Raw genomic sequence first — 21815 nt, 5'->3', positions numbered from 1 at the left:
TCTGGCAACAAAACCGGACTACAGTCTTGTTTCCCTGGGCTACTTCCTACCACAGTCTGGGCGGGACAGTGTGTAGTCCACAGATCCTCTGGCTCCTCTGGGTACACAGCGGCAGGCTGTCCTGACAACTCCTCTCCGTTTGTCTCCTTCCCTGGCTCTTAGAATCATAGAATCATAGAATCTCAGGGTTGGAAGGGACCTCAGGAGGTCATCTAGTCCAACCCCCTGCTCAAAGCAGGACCAAACCCAACTAAATCATCCCAGCCAGGGCTTTGTCAAGCCTGACCTTAAAAACCTCTAAGGAAGGAGATTCAACTGAGCAGCAAAGCCCTCCCTTAATACTGCCTGTCCCACCTTGGTAATTCTGGCGGGGAGGGGCAGGGCAGGTTTGGCTCCACCCACTAGGATGAGTGTAGTGGTCCCTCGCTCTCAAGTCTGAAGATAGGACACTCCACCTCACTACAGAGACCAAGTCCCATTTTCAAAAATAATGTAATCACTTAGGGCTAGATTTTTACAGTTATTTAGGCAACTGACAATGCGAATAGGCACTGATTCAGATTTTCAAAAGCACCTATATGTACCTAACTCATTTTGCAAGCACCTAGATGTACCAAAAACACCTAACTCATTTTGAAATCGACAGGATTTAGGTGTCTAGGTGCTTTTGAAAATCCCACTAGGTGTCTGTCTGCATCTTTACCTTTAAAAATGTGATCCTTAGGAGCATAAGGCCCACTGATTTGCAGTGAGACTTAGGCTCCTACTCCCAGCTCCTCAAAGGTATTTAGGAACCTATCTCCCAATGATTTCAATGGAAGTTATGTGCTTAAATACCTTTGAGGACCTGTGCATTAAGGCCCAAGTAAAGGTATGTTGGTGTTGCTGTGCTCGGGGTTACAGTGCCTAACTGATTTAAGAGACTAGATCTCATTTTCAGCAGAGATGTAGGCAGGTAGGAGTCAAAATCCCACTGCCAGTCAATGGGATTTAGACCCCTAAATGTTGTAAATGAGATATAGGCTCCTAAATCAGTTATTTGCTGTAATGCTGAGTGCAGCAATGCATAAATACCTTTAAATATCTAGGCCTCAGTGTCCAAATGGGATCCATAAAAGTTAACCAACTGCAAGAACATTTTAGCTCTAGACAAAATATATTTTAAGTTAACCAACTACAAATGATTTCAGATAGTATTTACGGAGGAAGAGATGCCTACACAAATACAAAACTATTGCTGTGAGGAGCATTATAGCCTTGTAATTTACAAAACATCACTAACCTTTATTCAGGTTCACATTTTTGGTCAGTAGATTCATGCACTGATGCCATGCACTGTATAAGATTAAGCCATGGGCACTGTAAACTAACTTCCCAGTGTCTCTGATGCATTGCAAAGTTTATTTTTTCAAATAAATTAATCTTGTTTTAAAAGCTGCATTGATTGTATTATAAATAACAATATATGGGCCAATAGCCATTACTAAGGCTGTAAGTCTGTCTTGGGGTTCTGATAACTTGAGTCTTACTGAGCTTTGCTCTTGCAGTTTATTATATTATCAGAACTGCTCAATTGAATTACAGCCTTGTAATGGCTGTCTGCCCATGCACTATCCTACATTTCAGTTATCTAATCATGTTCCTTCACTCAAATGAGGAGTAATAAAACCACTAAGTAATTATGCAGGTGACTAGAGATGTGTTCAAATACCTATGGGAGGTTAGAATAAATTCATGAGTCCAGATCATCATTAAATTTCCCCTACCAAAAGATTTTTTTTAAGAGCCCTATCCAATGCTTTCCTAATATCAAAAGTTTGGAGCATGGTCCATGCTCCTTGAAATGTCCTACACTTGGAATGCTAGCTCCTCAGCTGCTGTATCTTGGGGTCATTTCACTGAGCTCCATGTTGGTCTGATCACATGTAGGATACTAGAATGTTACCTACGTAATTAAGGACATGGCAACCCTGGTTAGTTTCAAATGGCATAGAACATGCTTTTAAAAATTTCAGTTTAATTTATTTAAAAACCCATGAGTTGTCATGTAGCAAAAGTCTCACACGGCCTGGCATGGAAGACAAGTTTAGAAACATGGCTGTGTTCCTGACTCACTGGACGAGCTGGCATGTAAGAAACAGACCTGGATTATCGTGGGAAAATAAATGGCTGCTTTCTTCTCAAGCTCCATCTGTCACAGAGCTTTGGTGCACCATTAGTGTCTGTTCTAATCAAGACCGTTCAGACACTTTCTATCTATCTATTGAGGTTTTTATGGTGCACCCATCAAGAAAGGGGCTGATGCCCCCTCCCCCCCCGAGGCACAACACTCACACAGATGGCAAAATAAGCTTTAAAGGGAAATTATATAGTGGGATCTCATCTAGAGCGCCCTGTGTGAAGATTGTTTTACATCACAAGGTTGTTTAATTAGCAGCGAGACACTTGTACACAGGAATAGCTCCACTGTAATTAGTGCTTTTGGTAAATGTAGGACTTTGTTGGGCCACCCTCTGCTGTGGCACCTCATGTTGCCGTCTAGGTTTAAACATTTCCCTGCCTGTAACTTGCTCACTAGAAGACTTAGCAAGTCTTTAGCGCTTTAGTTAATTCAGCAGGAAGCCAGAATGATACAAAATATTTAGATTAGTAGTGTAAGACTAAAATTAATATTTAACTTTTATTTTAAAAAGGCAAATGTTGAGGAGGTTGTTCAAAGGCTTCAACCTATTATAGCATCCATCAAATAACCATGCAACCTTCATTCAAATGCTCCTTAAAACTCACTTTTTCTGCAGTCTTCACTGCTAATCCACCACTGAGAGATTTTAGTCATATGAAATGAAATACAGAAAGGAATGGGATGGTATAAATATTTTATTGGCATGAGTCAAGGTCAGCAAGTCAGTTCAAATGACTGTTAATAAAATATAACACCACTCCATATCTTCTGTATATACCAAACAGCCCCCCCTATATATTTCAGAAATGCTAGAGTTTTTTAAAAAATATTGGGGCTAATTTTTGTATTCCTGTACTTGTAAAACCGGGTTTTCAGGTGTGTTCAGTTACTAAGGCTGACGTCCTGACCTCGTTGCAATTAGTGGCAAAACTCCCATTGATTTCAGTGAAGTCAGGTTATCAGTCCCTGAGTCCAGTCATGAAGGATTCAGAAAAGAGCAAAATGACAATACATTTTTAGAAATTTTGACAATATTAGCCAAAATAGCTTTTCTTTACACAGTAATGCTGTGATGAGAAGAGTCAATTCTTAGACTCATCCAGGATTAGAAGAAAGAGGTATGTGTGCTAATGAGAATTCAGGAATATTCCCTTTCCATGGGGATACAGCTGTTTCCAGCAATATATATTGTGAAATACCAGACTATAAACCTGTCTGTACAAGCTATTATTGTCTGTCCTGGGCTTCAGGCCAGTATATGGTTAGTAAGAATTTCCAAATTTGAGGGGAAAAGCAAACATTTTAAGGGAGGTTGATTTAAAAACAAACAAACCCCAAACCAGCCACTGTTTGAATCTACTCAAAGGTTTGCAGTGTTAGAAGTAATCCCAAGAGAGAGAAATCTGTGGTCAGAGAACAAATGAGGTGCTCAGAGATGCATGGTAAAGGCAATATGTCACATGACTCTGCAAATTATCACAGAATCATAGAAATGTCTGGCTGGATGGGACCTCAAGAGGTCACCTAGTCCAGTCTTCCATACTGAGGCACAACCAATTAAATCTAGACCATCCTTGATAGGTGTTTGTCTAACCTGTTCTTAAAAACCTCCAGTGAGGGGGCTTCTACAATCACCGTTGGAAGCCTATTCAAGTGCTTAATTATCCTTATAGTTAAAAAATTATTCCTAATATCAAATCTACATCTCCCTTACTGCAGTTTAAGCTGATTACTCATTGTCCTTACCTTCAGTGGACATGGAGAACAACTGATCATCGACCTCTTTATAAAACCCTTTACCATACTTGAAGACCGTTATCAGGTTCCCCCTTCAGATCTTTGTTTTTCAAGACTAAACATACCTATTTTTTTAACTTTTCCACATAGGTCAAGCTTTCTAAACATTTTTTTATCATTTTTATTGCTCTCCTGTGGAAAAATTGAAGAGAATCCAGTTCTTTCTTAAAAGTATGGCACCCAAAGCTGGACACAGTACTCCAGCTGAGGCCTCATCGATACCAAATAGAGCAGAACAATTACTGTCCATGTCTTACATATGACACTCCAGTTAATACATCCCAGAATGATATTAGCCTTTCTTGCAACTGCATCACATTGTTAAATCATATTCAGTTTGTGATCCACTATAACTCCCAGATCCTTTTCAAGTTGTACTACCATCTAGCCAGTTATTTCCCATTTTGTAATTATGCATTTAATTTTTCCTTCCTAAGTATATTACTTTACACTTTATCTTTAGTGAATTTAATCTTGTTGATTTCAGATCAGTTCTCCAATTTATCAAATCCTTTTGAATACTAATCCTGTCCTCCAAACAGCTTGCAACCCCTCTCAGCTTGGAGTTATCCACAAATTTTATAAGTGCAATTTGCACTCCATTATTCAGATCATTAATGAAAATATTGAATAGTATTGGACCCGGGACAGACTCCTAAGGGACCCCACTAGATACATCCTCCCAGTCTGACAGTGAACCACTACTCTTTGAATACAGTTTTTCAACCAGTTGTGTCTCCACTTTATAGTAATTACATTTAGACCACATTTCTCTAGTTTGCTTATGAGTATGTCATGTGGCACTGTGTATAGAGCCTTACTAAAATCAAGATATATCATGTCTCCTGCATTTTCCACATCCTTTAGGCCAGTAACCCTGTCAAAGAAGGAAATTAGATTGGTCTGACATGATTTATTCTTCACAAACTCATGTTGGTTATTACTTATCACCCTATCCTGTAAGTGATTGTTTAATAATTTGCTCCGGTATCTTTCCAAGTTTTAAAGTTAGGTTGACTGGTCTATAATTCCATGTGTCCACTTTGTTCCCCTTTTTAAAGATAGGCAATATGATTTCCCTTCTCCAGCATGCTAGGACCTCACCTGTCTTCCATGATGCTCTTCCTGTTTTTTATCAGGTAGATCCTATCTCTTCCTAGCAGTCCTCCTTCACAGAACAACATCCTGTGGATGAGGAAGCCAAAGCCCTCCTGTCAACACCACTTGCGCAGCCAAGCTAGGGTGACCAGATGTCCTGATATTAGGGGCTTTGATTTATATATGCAACTATAGCCCCCCTTTAAAAGAAGTGTCCTGATTTTTCACATTTGCTGTCTGGTCACTCTACGCCAGGCCCTCATCTCCAGGATGCATGTATCCTTTCCGGAGCCCTTACCCTCAGCCAAGAGAATAGAAAAGAACACAACCTGCATCCCTGACTCCATCCTGGTTCCCAATGGTCACTGCTGATCTGCTCAGGGTATCACTAGGGCTGACATGGATGAAGAGCATGAGATAGAGGTCAGAGGGCTGGATGATCATCAGCAACCTTTCCATAATGTCTTGGATTTAGGCTCCAAGCAAGCAGCACCCTACTGGGATATCAGGTCAGCTTGGCAGATGGGTCTCTCCATCCCCCTCAATAGGATGTCCTTGATTACTAGCACCCTCAGCCTCCTCCTCTTTGGTTTGGTGGCTGTGAGCCTCCCAGCCTTCGGGGTAGATGGCTCCTCCTCCTCAGCCATTGGGGTCTGCTTTTTTCCTCCTGTTGCCAGTACAGCATGCTGGTTCTTGACCTGGATGGATAGGGGACCAGATGGTGGGTGGAGCACTGTCTACTGCTTAAGAAGGCCAGCAGCCAGTGTCCTCTTCACAGAGCAGCTGGTTCTCCTTCCTCCTCCAGTCCCACTTAGGTTCTCTAGTTGGGTAGCATCCTCCATCCCAGCCATCTCCATGTGCAGCCTGTTAATGAAGTCCTTGTGCTCCTGGATGCTATGCAGATGAGCCTCTTCTTCCTGCAGTTCTCTTACTTGCTTCCATCAGCGGACACATCTCACACCGAGTTGTTCCCTCTGCCTGGCTTTTATCAGTGGTGACATACAGGTCACATCCCCAGCAAGTCAAGACCAGGCCTGAGTGGAAGCCTCCAGGGTCAGGATATCTGTCTGTCCAGGGCCCCCACAAGAGCTAGCAGTGGTGTTGGCACACCACCATTTTCCTTTCATTGTGGGTTCTTCCTTGCAGAGTACCTGCAGGTTGAAGAAAATATACCTCACTTCTTTCCTCTGATGGCAAACTCAGCTGGCTAATGCCCTTAGTGTCCCAGCTGCCTTCATAACACAGATGTTACCACCATATATAATGTATGTGTGTATAAATGTAACTAGGGTGGAGTTTTCAAAAACACTCCAGGGTAGATCCTCAGCTAGTATAAATTTTCATGGCTCCATTGAAGTCTATGGCCTAACTGTAACCCAGTGGACCTACTTCAGTGGAGTAAAGTTTGGCCAATGTGAGTACTTTTTATAATCTCATCCATAACTCAGATACATGAATAGTAGACACACTTAAAATGTTCATTCTGGTTTTAGAGGCACTACCAGTTCTAGTGATATTCCCTATATTTTAAATCAGAGCTACTGCTAGAACCAGCTACACCTCTAAAACCGGAATGAGCTTTTAAAGCATGTCCACTGTATATATATGTGTGCATATGTTTATTTACACACACATACAACTATTCCTTCTTTGTGTTTTTGATCTCATTTTACAGCATATGCCTTGTCACTGCAGGGATCATTTCCTTATATTTAACCCTTGAAATACCACAAACACCTAAACATCAGCATCTTTTTCCAGTGCCAAGGTTGGGTAGGGCCAAGTATGCACTCCTATAGCAGTATTTAAAATAGTAATAATGGTTGAGTCAGTATTTTGATCCAATTGTCCCCCTCAATCCAGCAAAGTGCTTAAATATGCATTTAACTTCAAGCCCAGGCATTGTCCCATTGGCTTCAACAGGATTATTCACATGCTTAAAATTAAGCACACACTTAAGTGCTTTGCTGGATCGGGGTCTAAATCTGTTGTATATGAATCAGACAGTAAAAACAAAGATTAAATAAAAAAGAAACTCTCATTTTGACAATACTTGCTTAGTGTTTCTTGCTGTTGGAAAGACAATAAACAAAGATTGCAGGCTGTACTAGTGGAAGTGGTCAGTGCAAAGCTTTCAATTAGTAAATGTGTGTGTGGGTGGGGGGGGGAGGCGGAGATTTACATGTGCAGCTTCCCACACATCATGATGAGAATATGCACCAAAAGTTGATGTATGAAAGAGGAAGAATAATGAAGAAAAATGACAGCATTCATACCCTCCAGAGAAGAGAATAAACAGGGTATGGCTTTGGTAAATAATTCCCTGCAGAACTCTTAGAAATGACTCACTGATTAATTGAATCAATCCATCATCCTTTTTGTGACAGCATCAATTTGCAGTCTTTTGTTGTTGTTGTTCTTTCATAGCTGCTGCTTTAAACCCATATCAGGATAAAAGGTTGCATAGGATGTTAATATATATATATAAACATGTATTGTATAGGAATCTGTTAGTTTACTGAGATGTCATTAGCAGAAACTTTTGTTTTCTGTTCCCTCCAAGATCAGATTAAAGAACTGTAGGGCCCTGTGCACTATGGAAATTGGGGGCTCCCCCACCTTCCTTAAATGAGACAGTGCATGTGATAGACAGTGTATAAATATGATAACATCTCCATTTATTAGTTATTATTAGATTGGAGATGGCTTTTAAAAATCTAATCTGAAATATATTAATATTAATTGATCTAAAATATTTAATTTAAACACGTGGTGATTTGAATTAAAAAAACAACAACAAACACCCACTCTCTCTCTCTCTCTCTCTCTCGCTCGCTCTTCTTTTGCTCTGTGAAGCATTTGCTAAGTAGGCTAATCACTTGAGTGTATTTATGAAATGAGACTTAGAACTGAACTCGACACTGCCTAGCTGGCTCTCCAGCTATAGGTGAAAAGTGAAACTTGCTGGAGACCATACACACCAGAAAAGAGCAAAGTACATTAGTGTATTGGATACCAGATCCTCCTGAACGAGAAAGGCGCTGCCTATTGAAAAATGGGTGAGGCGAAGGGAGTAACTTTACCAGCTCCTAAGGGTAAGAGGCACTGAGTCTCAGCTGGTTCTGGCCACAAAATTGATTTGAATCAATACAAAAAAAGACTGATTCTGAGACACTGATTGTGAGACTGGGCTTCAGCAGCTGAACGAGCAGGAAAGCTGGCTCTTTTTCCCCTGGGAAGAAAGGTGGACTTGGGTGGCATGATGGCTCACTACTGGGACACTGAAGAGGATGCTGTGGCTCTGATGGCTCGTGATAGTAACACTAATAATCACGGGCGGCTCTAGGTATTTTGCCGCCCCAAGCACGGCAGGCAGGCTGCCTGCGGCGGCTTGCCTGCAGGAGGTCTCCAGTCCTGCGGATTTGGCGGCACGCCTGCGAGAGGTCCGCCGAAGCCGCGGGACCAGCGGACCCTCCGCAGGCATGCCCCCGAAGGCAACCTGCCTGCCGCCCTTGCGGCAACTGGCAGAATGCCCCCCGTGGCTTGCCGCCCCAGGCACGCGCTTGGCGTGCTGGTGCCTGGAGCCACCCCTGCTAATAAGGAGGCAAAACATGCCAAAGACAAGCCGAATCCTGAAAAGGGACCCGAGGAGCACCCCCTGCTCTTATGTGACTCTGATTGCCATGGCCGTCTGGGAGAGTGCCAAGAAGCAGTCCAGCTCTAGGGCACTGAAACACAGCATACCAGGCTGCAATCCCACTCACTGAAGTTTGGCCTTCCTGCTCCCTCATCAGGAATGGCTGGATCAAACTAGGTTTTAACTGCTGAGGGGTAGAAAACCTAACAATGCCTGCATCCACCAGCCTGAACCCCCCTTTTCCCCTCCCAGGTGCTGCTCCCCCCACCAGCCTGACTCCCCTTCCCCTCCCAGGTGCTGCTCCCCCCGACCAGTCTGACCCCCCTTTCACCTCCCAGGTACTGCTCCCCCCACCAGCCTGACTCCCCTTCCCCTCCCAGGTGCTGCTCCTCACACCAGCCTGACCCCCATCCTCCCCTCCCAAGTATTGCTCCCCCCACCAGCTTGCCTCCCCTTCCCCTCACAGGTGCTGCTCCCTCCAACCAGGCTGACTCCCCTTCCCCTCCCAGGTGCTGCTCCCCTCCACCAGCCTGACTCCCCTTCCCCTCCCAGGTTCTGCTCCCCCCCACCAGCCTGACCCCCCTTCCCCTCCCAGGTACTGCTCCCCCCCACCAGCCTGACCTCCCCTCTTCCCCTTCCAGTCACTGCCACCCACCACCAGCCTAACCTTCCTCTTTCCCTCTGAGGTGTTCCTCACCCTGCCCCATCACCACCATCCTCTTCCCCTCCAAGGCAACCCCCCGACCAGATTGCCCCTCCTCTTCCTCTCCGAGACCTTTTCCCCTCAACATCAGCCTGACCCTTGCCTTTCCCTTGCTCATGACATCTAAAACCACGCCTTCCCAGGAGCCTCAGTCCAGGGAGCCCCCCTACGATCCCCTCCCAAGCTCTCAGAAGCCCCTGTCTCCCCAACCCCAGTCCAGCTCCCTAGCCCTCCTTGCTGGCAAGCCTTGGGTCCATCCTGCTTTTTGGTGCCAAGTGGAGCAGGAACTGCTACGTTGGACATTGAGGGCCAGCTCACAGAACAAGACCTGGGTATTGTGCCTACAGCACTCCCAGCAGTCATGGGACCTGCAGGCGGTAGTGGAAGCAGCTGCTGGTGGCCCCGTGCAGCAACGGTTGGAATGGGATGGGGATTCTTCCAACTTGTCACTTACATGTCACACGTGAACCTCCCCCACAGTCACACTGCAATCAGCAGTGCAGAAGGAAAACTGGCGAGGCTGGTTAAAAACCAACCAGCTGGTCGGGGGCCCTCCTGAGATCGGGGTCTCTGTACAAGTGTACCTAATGCACTTTGATTAATCTGGGATGATTCACTACATCTAGGAAGTAAACTCTTAGGTTGAAATCACTCCTCAACAAAGGGCCAGCATGAACTATACTTGTATAGTATCAGAGGGGTAGCCGTGTTAGTCTGGTTCTGTAGAAGCAGCAAAGAATCCTGTGGCACCTTATAGACTAACAGACGTTTTGCAGCATGAGCTTTCGTGGGTGAATACCCACTTCTTCGGATGCAAGTAGTGGAAATTTCCAGGGGCAGGTTTATATATGCAAGCAAGAAGCAAGCTAGAGATAACGAGGTTAGTTCAATCAGGGAGGATGAGGCCCTGTTCTAGCAGTTGAGTGAAAACCAAGGGAGGAGAAACTGGTTCTGTAGTTGGCAAGCCATTCACAGTCTTTGTTTAATCCTGAGCTGATGGTGTCAAATTTGCAGATGAACTGGAGCTCAGCAGTTTCTCTTTGAAGTCTGGTCCTGAAGTTTTTTTGCTGCAGGATGGCCACCTGAAGATCTGCTATTGTGTGGCCAGGGAGGTTGAAGTGTTCTCCTACAGGTTTTTGTATATTGCCATTCCTAATATCTGATTTGTGTCCATTTATCCTTTTCCTTAGAGACTGTCCAGTTTGGCCGATGTACATAGCAGAGGGGCATTGCTGGCATATGATGGCATATATTACATTGGTGGACGTGCAGGTGAATGAACCGGTGATGGTGTGGCTGATCTGGTTAGGTCCTGTGATGGTGTCGCTGGTGTAGATATGTGGGCAGAGTTGGCATCGAGGGTTGTTGCATGGATTGGTTCCTGAGTTAGAGTTACTATGGTGCGGTGTGCAGTTACTGGTGAGAATATGCTTCCGGTTGGCAGGTTGTCTGTGGGCGAGGACTGGCCTGCCACCCAAGGCCTGTGAAAGTGTGGGATCATTGTCCAGGATGGGTTGTAGATCCCTGATGATGCGCTGGAGGGGTTTTAGCTGGGGACTGTATGTGATGGCCAGTGGAGTCCTGTTGGTTTCTTTCTTGGGTTTGTCTTGCAGTAGGAGGCTTCTGGGTACACGTCTGGCTCTGTTGAGCTGTTTCCTTATTTCCTCGTGCGGGTACTGTAGTTTTGAGAATGCTTGGTGGAGATTTTGTAGGTGTTGGTCTCTGTCTGTGGGGTTAGAGCAGATGCGGTTGTACCTCAGTGCTTGGCTGTAGACAATGGATCTTGTGGTGTGCCCGGGATGGAAGCTGGAGGCATGAAGGTAGGCATAGCGGTCGGTAGGTTTTCGGTATAGTGGTGTCTAGGAAGTGGACCTCCCGTGTAGATTGGTCCAGGCTGAGGTTGATGGTGGGGTGGAAGCTGTTGAAATCGTGGTGGAATTTTTCCAGAGTCTCCTTCCCATGGGTCCAGATGATGAAGATGTCATCAATGTAGCGTAGGTAGAGAAGGGGCGTGAGTGGACGGGAGCTGAGGAAGCGTTGTTCCAGGTCAGCCATAAAAATACTGGCATATTGTGGGGCCATGCGGGTGCCCATAGCGGTGCCACTGATCTGGAGATATATATTGTCATCAAATTTGAAATAGTTGTGTGTGAGGATAAAGGCACAGAGCTCAGCAACCAGTTGTGCTGTGGCATCATCAGGGATACTGTTCCTGACAGCTTGTATTCCATCAGCATGTGGGATGTTTGTGTAGAGAGCCTCTACATCCATGGTGGCCAGGATGGTGTTTTCTGGAAGGTCACCAATGCATTGTAGTTTCCTCAGGAAATCAGTGGTGTCACGGAGATAGCTGGGAGTGCTGGTGGCATAGGGTCTGAGTAGAGAGTCCACATATCCAGACAGTCCTTCAGTGAGAGTTCCAATGCCCGAGATGATGGGGCATCCAGGATTTCCAGGTTTGTGGATTTTGGGCAGTAGATAGAATAGCCCTGGTCGGGGCTCTAAGGGTATGTTGATTTGTTCCGGTGTTAGTGTAGGGAGTGTCCTGAGTAGATGGTGCAGTTTCTTAGTGTATTCCTCAGTGGGATCTGAGGGAAGTGACCTGTAGAATTTGGTGTTGGAGAGTTGTCTGGCGACCTCCTTTTGGTAGTCAGACCTGTTCATGATGACAACAGCACCTCCTTTATCAGCCTCTTTGATTATAATGTCAGGATGGTTTCTGAGGCTGTGGATGGCATTGCGTTCTGCACGACTTAGGTTATGAGGCAAGCAATGTTGTTTTCCCACAATTTCTGCCTGTGCACATCGGCGGAAGCATTCAATGTATAGGTCCAGACTGTCATTTCGACCCTCAGGAGGAGTCCATGTGGAGTTCTTCTTTTTGTGCTGCTGGTGGGAGGGTAACTGTGTATCAGTGCGCTGTTCAGTGTTGTCCTGAAAGTATTCTTTGAGTCGGAGATGGCGAAAGTAGGCTTCCAGATCGCCGCAGAACTGTATCATGTTGGTGGGGGTGGCAGGGGAGAAAGAGAGTCCCCGAGATAGGACAGACGTTTCTTCTGGGCTGAGTGTGTGGTCCAACTTCAGAGATAGGACCACACACTTCTGGGCTGAGGTTGGACCACACACTCAGCCCAGAAGAAACGTCTGTCCTATCTCGGGGACTCTCTTTCTGCCCTGCCACCCCCACCAACATGATACAGTTCTGCGGCGATCTGGAAGCCTACTTTCGCCGTCTCCGACTCAAAGAATACTTTCAGGACAACACTGAACAGCGCACTGATACATTGAATGCTTCCGCCAACGTGCACAGGCAGAAATTGTGGAAAAACAACATCGCTTGCCTCATAACCTAAGTCGTGCAGAATGCAATGCCATCCACAGCCTCAGAAACAATCCTGACATTATAATCAAAGAGGCTGATAAAGGAGGTGCTGTTGTCATCATGAACAGGACTGACTACCAAAAGGAGGCCGCCAGACAACTCTCCAACACCAAATTCTACAGGTCACTTCCATCAGATCCCACTGAGGAATACACTAAGAAACTGCACCATCTACTCAGGACACTCCCTACACTAACACCGGAACAAATCAACATATCCTTAGAGCCCCGACCAGGGCTATTCTATCTACTGCCCAAAATCCACAAACCTGGAAATCCTGGACGCCCCATCATCTCGGGCATTGGAACTCTCACTGAAGGACTGTCTGAATATGTGGACTCTCTACTCAGACCCTATGCCACCAGCACTCCCAGCTATCTCCGTGACACCACTGATTTCCTGAGGAAACTACAATGCATTGGTGACCTTCCAGAAAACACCATCCTGGCCACCATGGATGTAGAGGCTCTCTACACAAACATCACACACGCTGATGGAATACAAGCTGTCAGGAACAGTATCCCTGATGATGCCACAGCACAACTGGTTGCTGAGCTCTGTACCTTTATCCTCACACACAACTATTTCAAATTTGATGACAATATATATCTCCAGATCAGTGGCACCGCTATGGGCACCCTCATGGCCCCACAATATGCCAATATTTTTATGGCTGACCTGAACAACGCTTCCTCAGCTCCCGTCCACTCACGCCCCTTCTCTACCTACGCTACATTGATGACATCTTCATCATCTGGACCCATGGGAAGGAGACTCTGGAAAAATTCCACCACGATTTCAACAGCTTCCACCCCACCATCAACCTCAGCCTGGACCAATCTACACGGGAGGTCCACTTCCTAGACACCACTACAGTGCAAATAATTGATGGTCACATTAACACCACCCTATACCGAAAACCTACCGACCGCTATGCCTACCTTCATGCCTCCAGCTTCCATCCCGGGCACACCACAAGATCCATTGTCTACAGCCAAGCACTGAGGTACAACCGCATCTGCTCTAACCCCACAGACAGAGACCAACACCTACAAAATCTCCACCAAGCATTCTCAAAACTACAGTACCCGCACGAGGAAATAAGGAAACAGCTCAACAGAGCCAGACGTGTACCCAGAAGCCTCCTACTGCAAGACAAACCCAAGAAAGAAACCAACAGGACTCCACTGGCCATCACATACAGTCCCCAGCTAAAACCCCTCCAGCGCATCATCAGGGATCTACAACCCATCCTGGACAATGATCCCACACTTTCACAGGCGTTGGGTGGCAGGCCAGTCCTCGCCCACAGACAACCTGCCAACCTGAAGCATATTCTCACCAGTAACTGCACACCGCACCATAGTAACTCTAACTCAGGAACCAATCCATGCAACAACCCTCGATGCCAACTCTGCCCACATATCTACACCAGCGACACCATCACAGGACCTAACCAGATCAGCCACACCATCACCGGTTCATTCACCTGCACGTCCATCAATGTAATATATGCCATCATATGCCAGCAATGCCCCTCTGCTATGTACATCGGCCAAACTGGACAGTCTCTAAGGAAAAGGATAAATGGACACAAATCAGATATTAGGAATGGCAATATACAAAAACCTGTAGGAGAACACTTCAACCTCCCTGGCCATACAATAGCAGATCTTCAGGTGGCCATCCTGCAGCAAAAAAACTTCAGGACCAGACTTCAAAGAGAAACTGCTGAGCTCCAGTTCATCTGCAAATTTGACACCATCAGCTCAGGATTAAACAAAGACTGTGAATGGCTTGCCAACTACAGAACCAGTTTCTCCTCCCTTGGTTTTCACTCAACTGCTAGAACAGGGCCTCATCCTCCCTGATTGAACTAACCTCGTTATCTCTAGCTTGCTTCTTGCTTGCATATATAAACCTGCCCCTGGAAATTTCCACTACTTGCATCCAAAGAAGTGGGTATTCACCCACGAAAGCTCATGCTGCAAAACGTCTGTTAGTCTATAAGGTGCCACAGGATTCTTTGCTGCTTATACTTGTATAGGCCTTCTGCTGTGGCAGGGTTGAAATTCACCCATAAGGCACAATAATGATCTCCCTTGACAATGAAATTCATATTACTGCAGTTTTAAAAAGTGACCTAGAATACATAGACACATCTCTAAGGCAAACAGCTCTTTCATCTACCTACAGTAGGCTGAGTCCCTTATGACATCACATTTGGCCCAGTTTTCTGGTTGGTAATTATCTACACACTAGTGAAGATTTTCCAAAAATTATTTGTTTTCTGTAAAGCTTTGACCATTTCATTATTAATATATTTTGATTTAACTACCATACCCAAGTGCCTGTGCGGCTGACATGATAGTAAAAACACACCAATGCATGCAAAACTACTAAACTCCAATCTAATTAAACCAAATCCTGTGGCCTCATACCACAACATAGCTAATATGAAAATAAATAACCAGAACAAGCAAAAGTATTTTTGCCCCTAGTGAACCAATAACTATATTCAAAATATTGGTGAAATATCAAGGTGTGCACAGTTATACTAATTAACAATATAACTTTATGGCTATAATCTACTTTCTTGCACCCCAAAATTCTCTCCCTACTGTGTTACATCTACTTTTTGTATCACAGCTACAAACACAGCTATTGCATTTTGCTATTTCTACTGTGCCTAGATTACTTAGACTCTAAGCACTTTGGGACAGGAACAGTCTTTTTCTGTGTTTGTGCAGTGCCTATATAGTTCTGGTCCATGTCTAGTCACTGAACTATAGCTTTTAGCAAATATTACACATTTGAAAATGATTTCTACAAGGATTTGGTTAAGAGAAAAAGAAAGTCCTTGAATGCCATTGTGATTGCAGTGTTGTCAACTCTTGCAATTTTATTGTGAGTCTCATGATATTTGTTTTTTTAAAGGGGTTGACTTCTGTCTTCAATTGCTTGAAGCTTTGCCCTTATCCAAAATGGCTGCCACTCCCCGACCCCATTCATGTCAGTGGGACGGAAGCTATAGACTTCCCTCAGCAAGATGGACGCTACTCCCATTGTTTCCCAAGCTAGGCTTCCTAGAGGAAGATGGTGGCCCATTAGGCACCATGTGAGGGCCAAGCAGGGAACAGGCGAATGTGGAAGTGCAGTGAATGAGGCCGTGGAGACAGCAGGGCTGAGCTATTTAATATGCAAAAAAAGTGGCATGTTTAGTAGGGCCTGATCCAAAGCCCACTGATGTCAGTGGAAAGACTCTATGACTTCAGTTAGCTTTGGACCAGGTCCATAAAGATGGACTTTACCATTGATATAGGAGCCAGATGCCTGCTAAAGGGCCTGCTAAAGAAAGAATGTATATTAAAAAAACACACTTCTGGGTTTCTGGAAAGGCAATTAGTGGCAAGCGATGTGTAAGGAACATATGTACTATGCTACATGTGGCTAATTGTTATCTAATCTGGCATTAATTGTGTGCCATTGTTCTCCAAGTTACAATACATGCTGATATGATCCATGCGCCACACTATGATGCAACCAAACAGCTGAGAGCACCTGACAGAAGAACAGGAACACTCTTTTGCCATGAACTGATGGCCTCAGTCCAGGTTCAGTCGCATTGGTGGTTTCAGTCCAGGGTCTAGTGGAAAGATGTATGTATCACAAATCCAGTTGGCACTAATTGGTACTCTTATTGGAAGTCTGAGGATAAGGTTCGCCAGCAGTTAGTCAGTATGATGCCTGTTCTGTGTATAAATAGATTATGTCAGTCTAAAGTGCATTTGTCACAAGAGCTGGATACATTTAAAAGCACATACTCTTTTCTGGAGTGTGTAGCCAGCATCCAATCTACATTATTCTCAAGTTGTAATGGAGCAATTGATACATTGCTGCCTGCAGCATATCTAACCAGTGGTGTTCTTTAATAAAATTTGGTTTAGGCTCAATGTCAATTCAGAGAAGTCCATAATCCATATACAATACTAGGGGGCTGTAATAGTAAGGGAATGACTAGAATACAAACCTGATGAATGCATGAGTTGCCTTCAGCCAGGTTTAAACTCACTACAAGTCTTCACAAGAACAAACTTGTTTTCTGATTAATAAACTTTAAGAAGAAAAATAGACAATTCATTCTTACTGGAAAATAAAAATGTTCCAGGACTTCAGGTTTGATTTTACACTGAATTTTGTATAGCATTCTGAAGGTTGTGTGTGTGAGAGGGGGTGCTTCACTGTTTTTGCGGGGTGGCCATCAGTATTTAAAAAGATTAAAAGTATCAGCTTCAGAGTTAATAGATAAAACCCATCTAGATACAACCAGGAAACACTGCATATAACATTTGTAGTTTATAGTCTGGCCCAACCCCTTCCAAAATGCTACACAATAGCTGAGTACCATAACCAGCGTTCTTGGACACAGATCTTGTCCTCTCACATGTCTGAAATGTATCATGTACACATTACCTATGAGGGTATTCACAGAACAATAATAATGAAAGGATTAAAATACCCATACAAAAGGCCACTCTTCCTAAGCAATCACCTACCTTAAGAAACCACCCTGAAGTATCCCTAAACATACTGAATAGAATTCCGGGCCACCTTTATTAAGCACGCAGTTTAAAGTAACCAATTTTTGTGAGTCCCTTGAAGTGGTTGCTTAAGACACATTTTCATTTTATTGTGTTATTTCACTGTATGAGCAATGAAGCAGCATTTTAAAAAATGAACTGCAGTGGGAAAATCCATATTACACAGCTCCCTCTTAACAAGGATTACTTAATACAGTACTTAGCACTGTTGGTAACTGTAAACCTGTCATAGACTTAAAATTCCTGATGAGTAGACAAAATAAAAAGACATTTTCTAAATGACAATGCGTCTATTGCAGCCAGCCTTGTAAAAGAATCCTTTTAGTGTCAGGAGATAATGAAAATACGTGTTACCTATGACTCAGTTAAAATGATGTCATGACCTGGCAGTTTCTTTTCAGCACTGACACATCCATGTATTGCACAGATTAGGATGGGAATCTTGTAAATTTAAAAGGAGTCCTCATTCTGTATTGTTGCTCAGCAAGGAGCTGTAATTCTAAGTTTCTTGCAAGTTGTGAATAGTAGCAGGGGGCCATGAACAGCTTGGAAACCTATATTTTTTTCATTTTTTTAATGCAAATTACACTTGTAAGTAAAAAAAAAATCACTTTTGTTAAAAATACATTCAGAATTAACAAACGCAAAAAAGAAAAAAAAGACACATTTGGATTGTAACTCTTGCCTTCTGAATATTTAGCTTTATAACAAAAACCCAGCCTAGAAAAATAACATTCTTTACTGGATTTTGAGGCGGATACAGCTGTACAAATAAAAAATGTCATTCCAGATATTCTCACACTACTGTGCTCCAAACTGCTTCCAAAACATCATCCTTTAGTGTAGTAGTCAACAGTCCTGGAATACTAGTGCTTTCACTGCAACTTAAGCAGGAATATGAATGCCTACTTTATATATGTGTATATATCTCTATATACTTGAGTGTATGTATACATATGTGTGTACATATGCAATATATAAATATACACACATTATTTATAATACTTAGCACTTACATAGTAATTCTAAGCACTGCACAAACATTAATTAATCCTCACAATCACTATGTGAGGTAGTTATTATTATTCACATTTTATAGTTGGGGGAACTGAAACAAAGCGATGTTAAGGACAAACTTTTCTAACTTGGATGCCTAAAGTTAGGCTCCTAAATCTATGCTGAGGCACCTAAATAAATTGCTTGACTTTCAAAGGTGCAGAGCACTAATAGCTCCCAGTCAATGTGAATGGAAAGTCAATGCAAGACATGACTGCTCATTATCCTTGAAAATCAGGCCACTATTTTGGTGCCTAAATACTAGAGATGGTCAAAAAAAATGTAAATGAAAAATGCAGTTGTGTTAAAATCAAAATGCTTCATTGGAACAATATTTTTGAGAGGAAGAAGTGAAAATGAATTGTTTTGACTTTCTCGTTTTGTTTAGACATTTTGATTAATTTCATTTGGACTTTTATATTTAATTTATATACATATATAAACATTTAATTTTTAATCAAATATAAAAGTCTAAAGGAAAGAAATCAATATGATCAAAATGAAATGATTCAACAGCAACAACATGTTTCAATGGCCTCAACTCAAAATTTGTCAGATATTTTGTTTTGCAAGAAATTTCAGCTTTTTTTTCTGATTCCGAATGAAAAAAGTTTGAACAGTCGGAATTTCCCATAGAATGGAAATTCCATTTCCAGCCAGGTCTTCTAAATATAGATTTAGGGGAGTCTAAATTTAGGCACCCACATAGGAATTTTTTTGAAGAAGACACCAATTCAGCCAAAGACATTAAGCATGTTTTTAAGAGGTTTGCTGGTTCAGGGCCTAAGTGACTTGTCTATGGTCACATAGCTTATCAGGAACTCAGGAATTCCTGGCTCTTAGCCCCATGTTCAAGCCATAACATTATGCATCTTCCCTCAATATATGTAGGTGTGTATTATATATACATACATACATACATGCACACACACACACACACATATATAGAAAATCTTACAGAATTAATGTAAGTATAGTTTCTAAACCTGTCTTGTATCTTATTTTTAGTGGGGAATGCTTGTTCCTCTGTCATTGTCCAGATTTATTGTTTGTGACACATTACATTCACGCATACACAGCGAAGGGCGTCAATTTCTATAGCAATGGATAAGTAGAGTTAGTGCACAGGGCAATGGTACCTATAAGCCACAGAGACTGTGAAGGTTTGGCAAGCTAGGAAAAGAGTCGCTTTGTGATGATCTTGCACCTTTCCAAGCACTGAACTCTCATGCCCTCAAGGACACGTGGCTGGCAGGTGCGTGTGGCAGGTGTGTGCATTTGTCTGTGCAGTTTCTGAACAAAGAAAGAATGACAATTCAAGTTCCTGAAAAGCCTGAGCAAAATCTTTTTTTCTAATGAAAGCTGCCTAAGTGCTTGAAAATACAGATCAAATTCAGAACAAAACAAACGTTCCTATGAGTTCAGAATATGTCATAAACACATTGACCTACTAGTAAAATCCCCAAAGGCATCTTGTTGCCAACTACATAACAGCACAGTTTTTTTCAGCCACAATTTTACAGGAAGATAAAATACACATTCTAACACATAACGGATCCCCAAATATACCACAAAAAGATCTCCAATATTTCACCAATGCAGCTAGTCCCTCCCCACTCTACGCCAACCAAAACAAACAAAAGAAGTTAGATCCCTTCCGGTGCAATTAGAAAAAAGAATGCTCACTTACATAGGATTTTCAATTGAAATTAGATATAAAAGAGTAAATGTAGCTAATACATATTCAGTTGGCCTCTGTTGCTAGAAATCTGCAGATGTCTCTGTAGTTAGTAAAAGACATATTTAGAGTTAGTTATAAAAGCACCTACAGTGTGATAAATAAAAACAGTGGGGTTATGAAACACTGTTGTTTATTTCCAGTAGGTTCAGTTATTGGTTTAATGAGGGATTCCCTTTACCCTTTTTCCCAATCCCAGAGATCAATTTCTCTTTTAAGCATTATAAATTGTTTGTTTTCTTGACCATTGTGGAGGCTCATTAGTAAAGCACTTCTCTGATGGCTGGCAGTTTTTGTATGTGGTCACTCTGGAGCTGCTGAGCAACAGAGCCTTATTCCCTGACACGAAAAAAAAAAGCTTTCAGAATTAACAGCAGCAGGTTGAATCTAAAGGAAGTCGCTTCAGTAAGCCTGCACTGAGTTTCTCTGATGTGCAACTTAGTTGGGTTAAGGCAAGTATGTACTTGTACAGCCTTTAGGGCAAACAACTTGCTGTCTATTGGCTTCTGTTACAAGGTCATCATGGTATTTTTTTAATATTATAATGACTAAGGAGACTTGGTGCAAGTGGTCTCAGAAAGAACTGAATTGGACGAAATCATTTCATAACTCAAATAAGTAGGAACGAAGGTAGTAAACACAGGTAATAGCCAGCAGATGGCACCAATGCTTCTCCTTTTGAACCTTCCAAAGGCCTGGCAGTTGTTTTTGTATATTCAGAAAATCCAAGAAGGGGGTAATGTGCATCTCTGTCTGTACTTGTTGGAAAGAGAGGTCGAATGCACCTTTTGTTTCTCTGTCTCAGCGTATGCTTATTCTTTTTTTTTTTTAAACACAAAGGTTGTTTTTTTGCTGTTTGTAGAACACAGGGGGCCATCCTGAAACAAGTTTTTTGAAAGGTCCTTCAGCCCCCACACAGAAGTCACCTTGTTCATTTTGACCTAAAAGAGAGACCGGGAAAAAAAGATATTTGTAATCAACTAACAGATGGATTGATGCATCACCTCCCTTCACTTCAGGCACCCACTAGACTGCAAACATGTGCAACTAGCCTTTCCAAAACAACCTCCTGGAAACAGAGATCACTTCCTCTGCCTTAATACCCTGTTTGTATGGTCAGACAGATTGTATACCTGTGTGCACAGAAAGAAAGGACATGCAAGTGATTTGCTCAAATAATCTCTTTAGCATCTTTTAAAATATTAGCAAGGTATTTGATGCAGGTTCTCAAAACCTTGATTCTGGGTAGGAGCAGTATTTAATTATGTAATCCTCTGAGGCTGCTGACCATGTGTAACCTGGAGGATGACCTGAAAAATAGTAATCCAGCAAAATGCAGATGCCTTTAGGAAAAAAAAACGGTTTGGTACATAGAACAGAATGGCTGAAAAGCAGCTGCATAGTTAAAGTCACCTGTGGCTACCTCAGCAAAGTAATTGTGCAAGGTTTTAGCTGGACAGCTCCTGGTGACTTTAGTAAGAGTCCCATGGCTAAACTTGTATTGGTACCAGTTGCTGTACAGGTGTTCAGTGGTAGTTTACTTGAGTGAAACTTTGCTCGTACTGTTTAAATTACTCAAATATAAGTCCTAATTAAGGTATTTCAGCTGAAAGAGACAATC

The 21815-nt window shown here is 43.0% G+C and overlaps 1 protein-coding gene across 2 annotated transcripts in view; it reads right to left on the bottom strand.

The window, feature by feature from the left end:
* Positions 1-18091: 18091 nt before the first annotated feature.
* The window catches only part of NKAIN2 (sodium/potassium transporting ATPase interacting 2), an 819309-nt gene continuing 815585 nt past the window's right edge, over positions 18092-21815 (bottom strand). For both annotated transcript variants that reach the window (XM_045008616.1, XM_045008617.1), the window contains one exon: positions 18092-21135. In XM_045008616.1, coding sequence (XP_044864551.1) covers positions 21126-21135 — 10 coding nt within the window. In that variant the 3' untranslated portion in view covers positions 18092-21125. The remainder of the gene's footprint in view (positions 21136-21815) is intronic.

Source organism: Mauremys mutica, chromosome 3 (genome assembly GCF_020497125.1).
Source record: "Mauremys mutica isolate MM-2020 ecotype Southern chromosome 3, ASM2049712v1, whole genome shotgun sequence".
NCBI classification, from domain to species: domain Eukaryota; kingdom Metazoa; phylum Chordata; order Testudines; family Geoemydidae; genus Mauremys; species Mauremys mutica.
The sequence above is the reverse complement of the archived record's forward strand: the minus strand, read 5'-3'. Positions and strand labels throughout refer to the sequence as shown.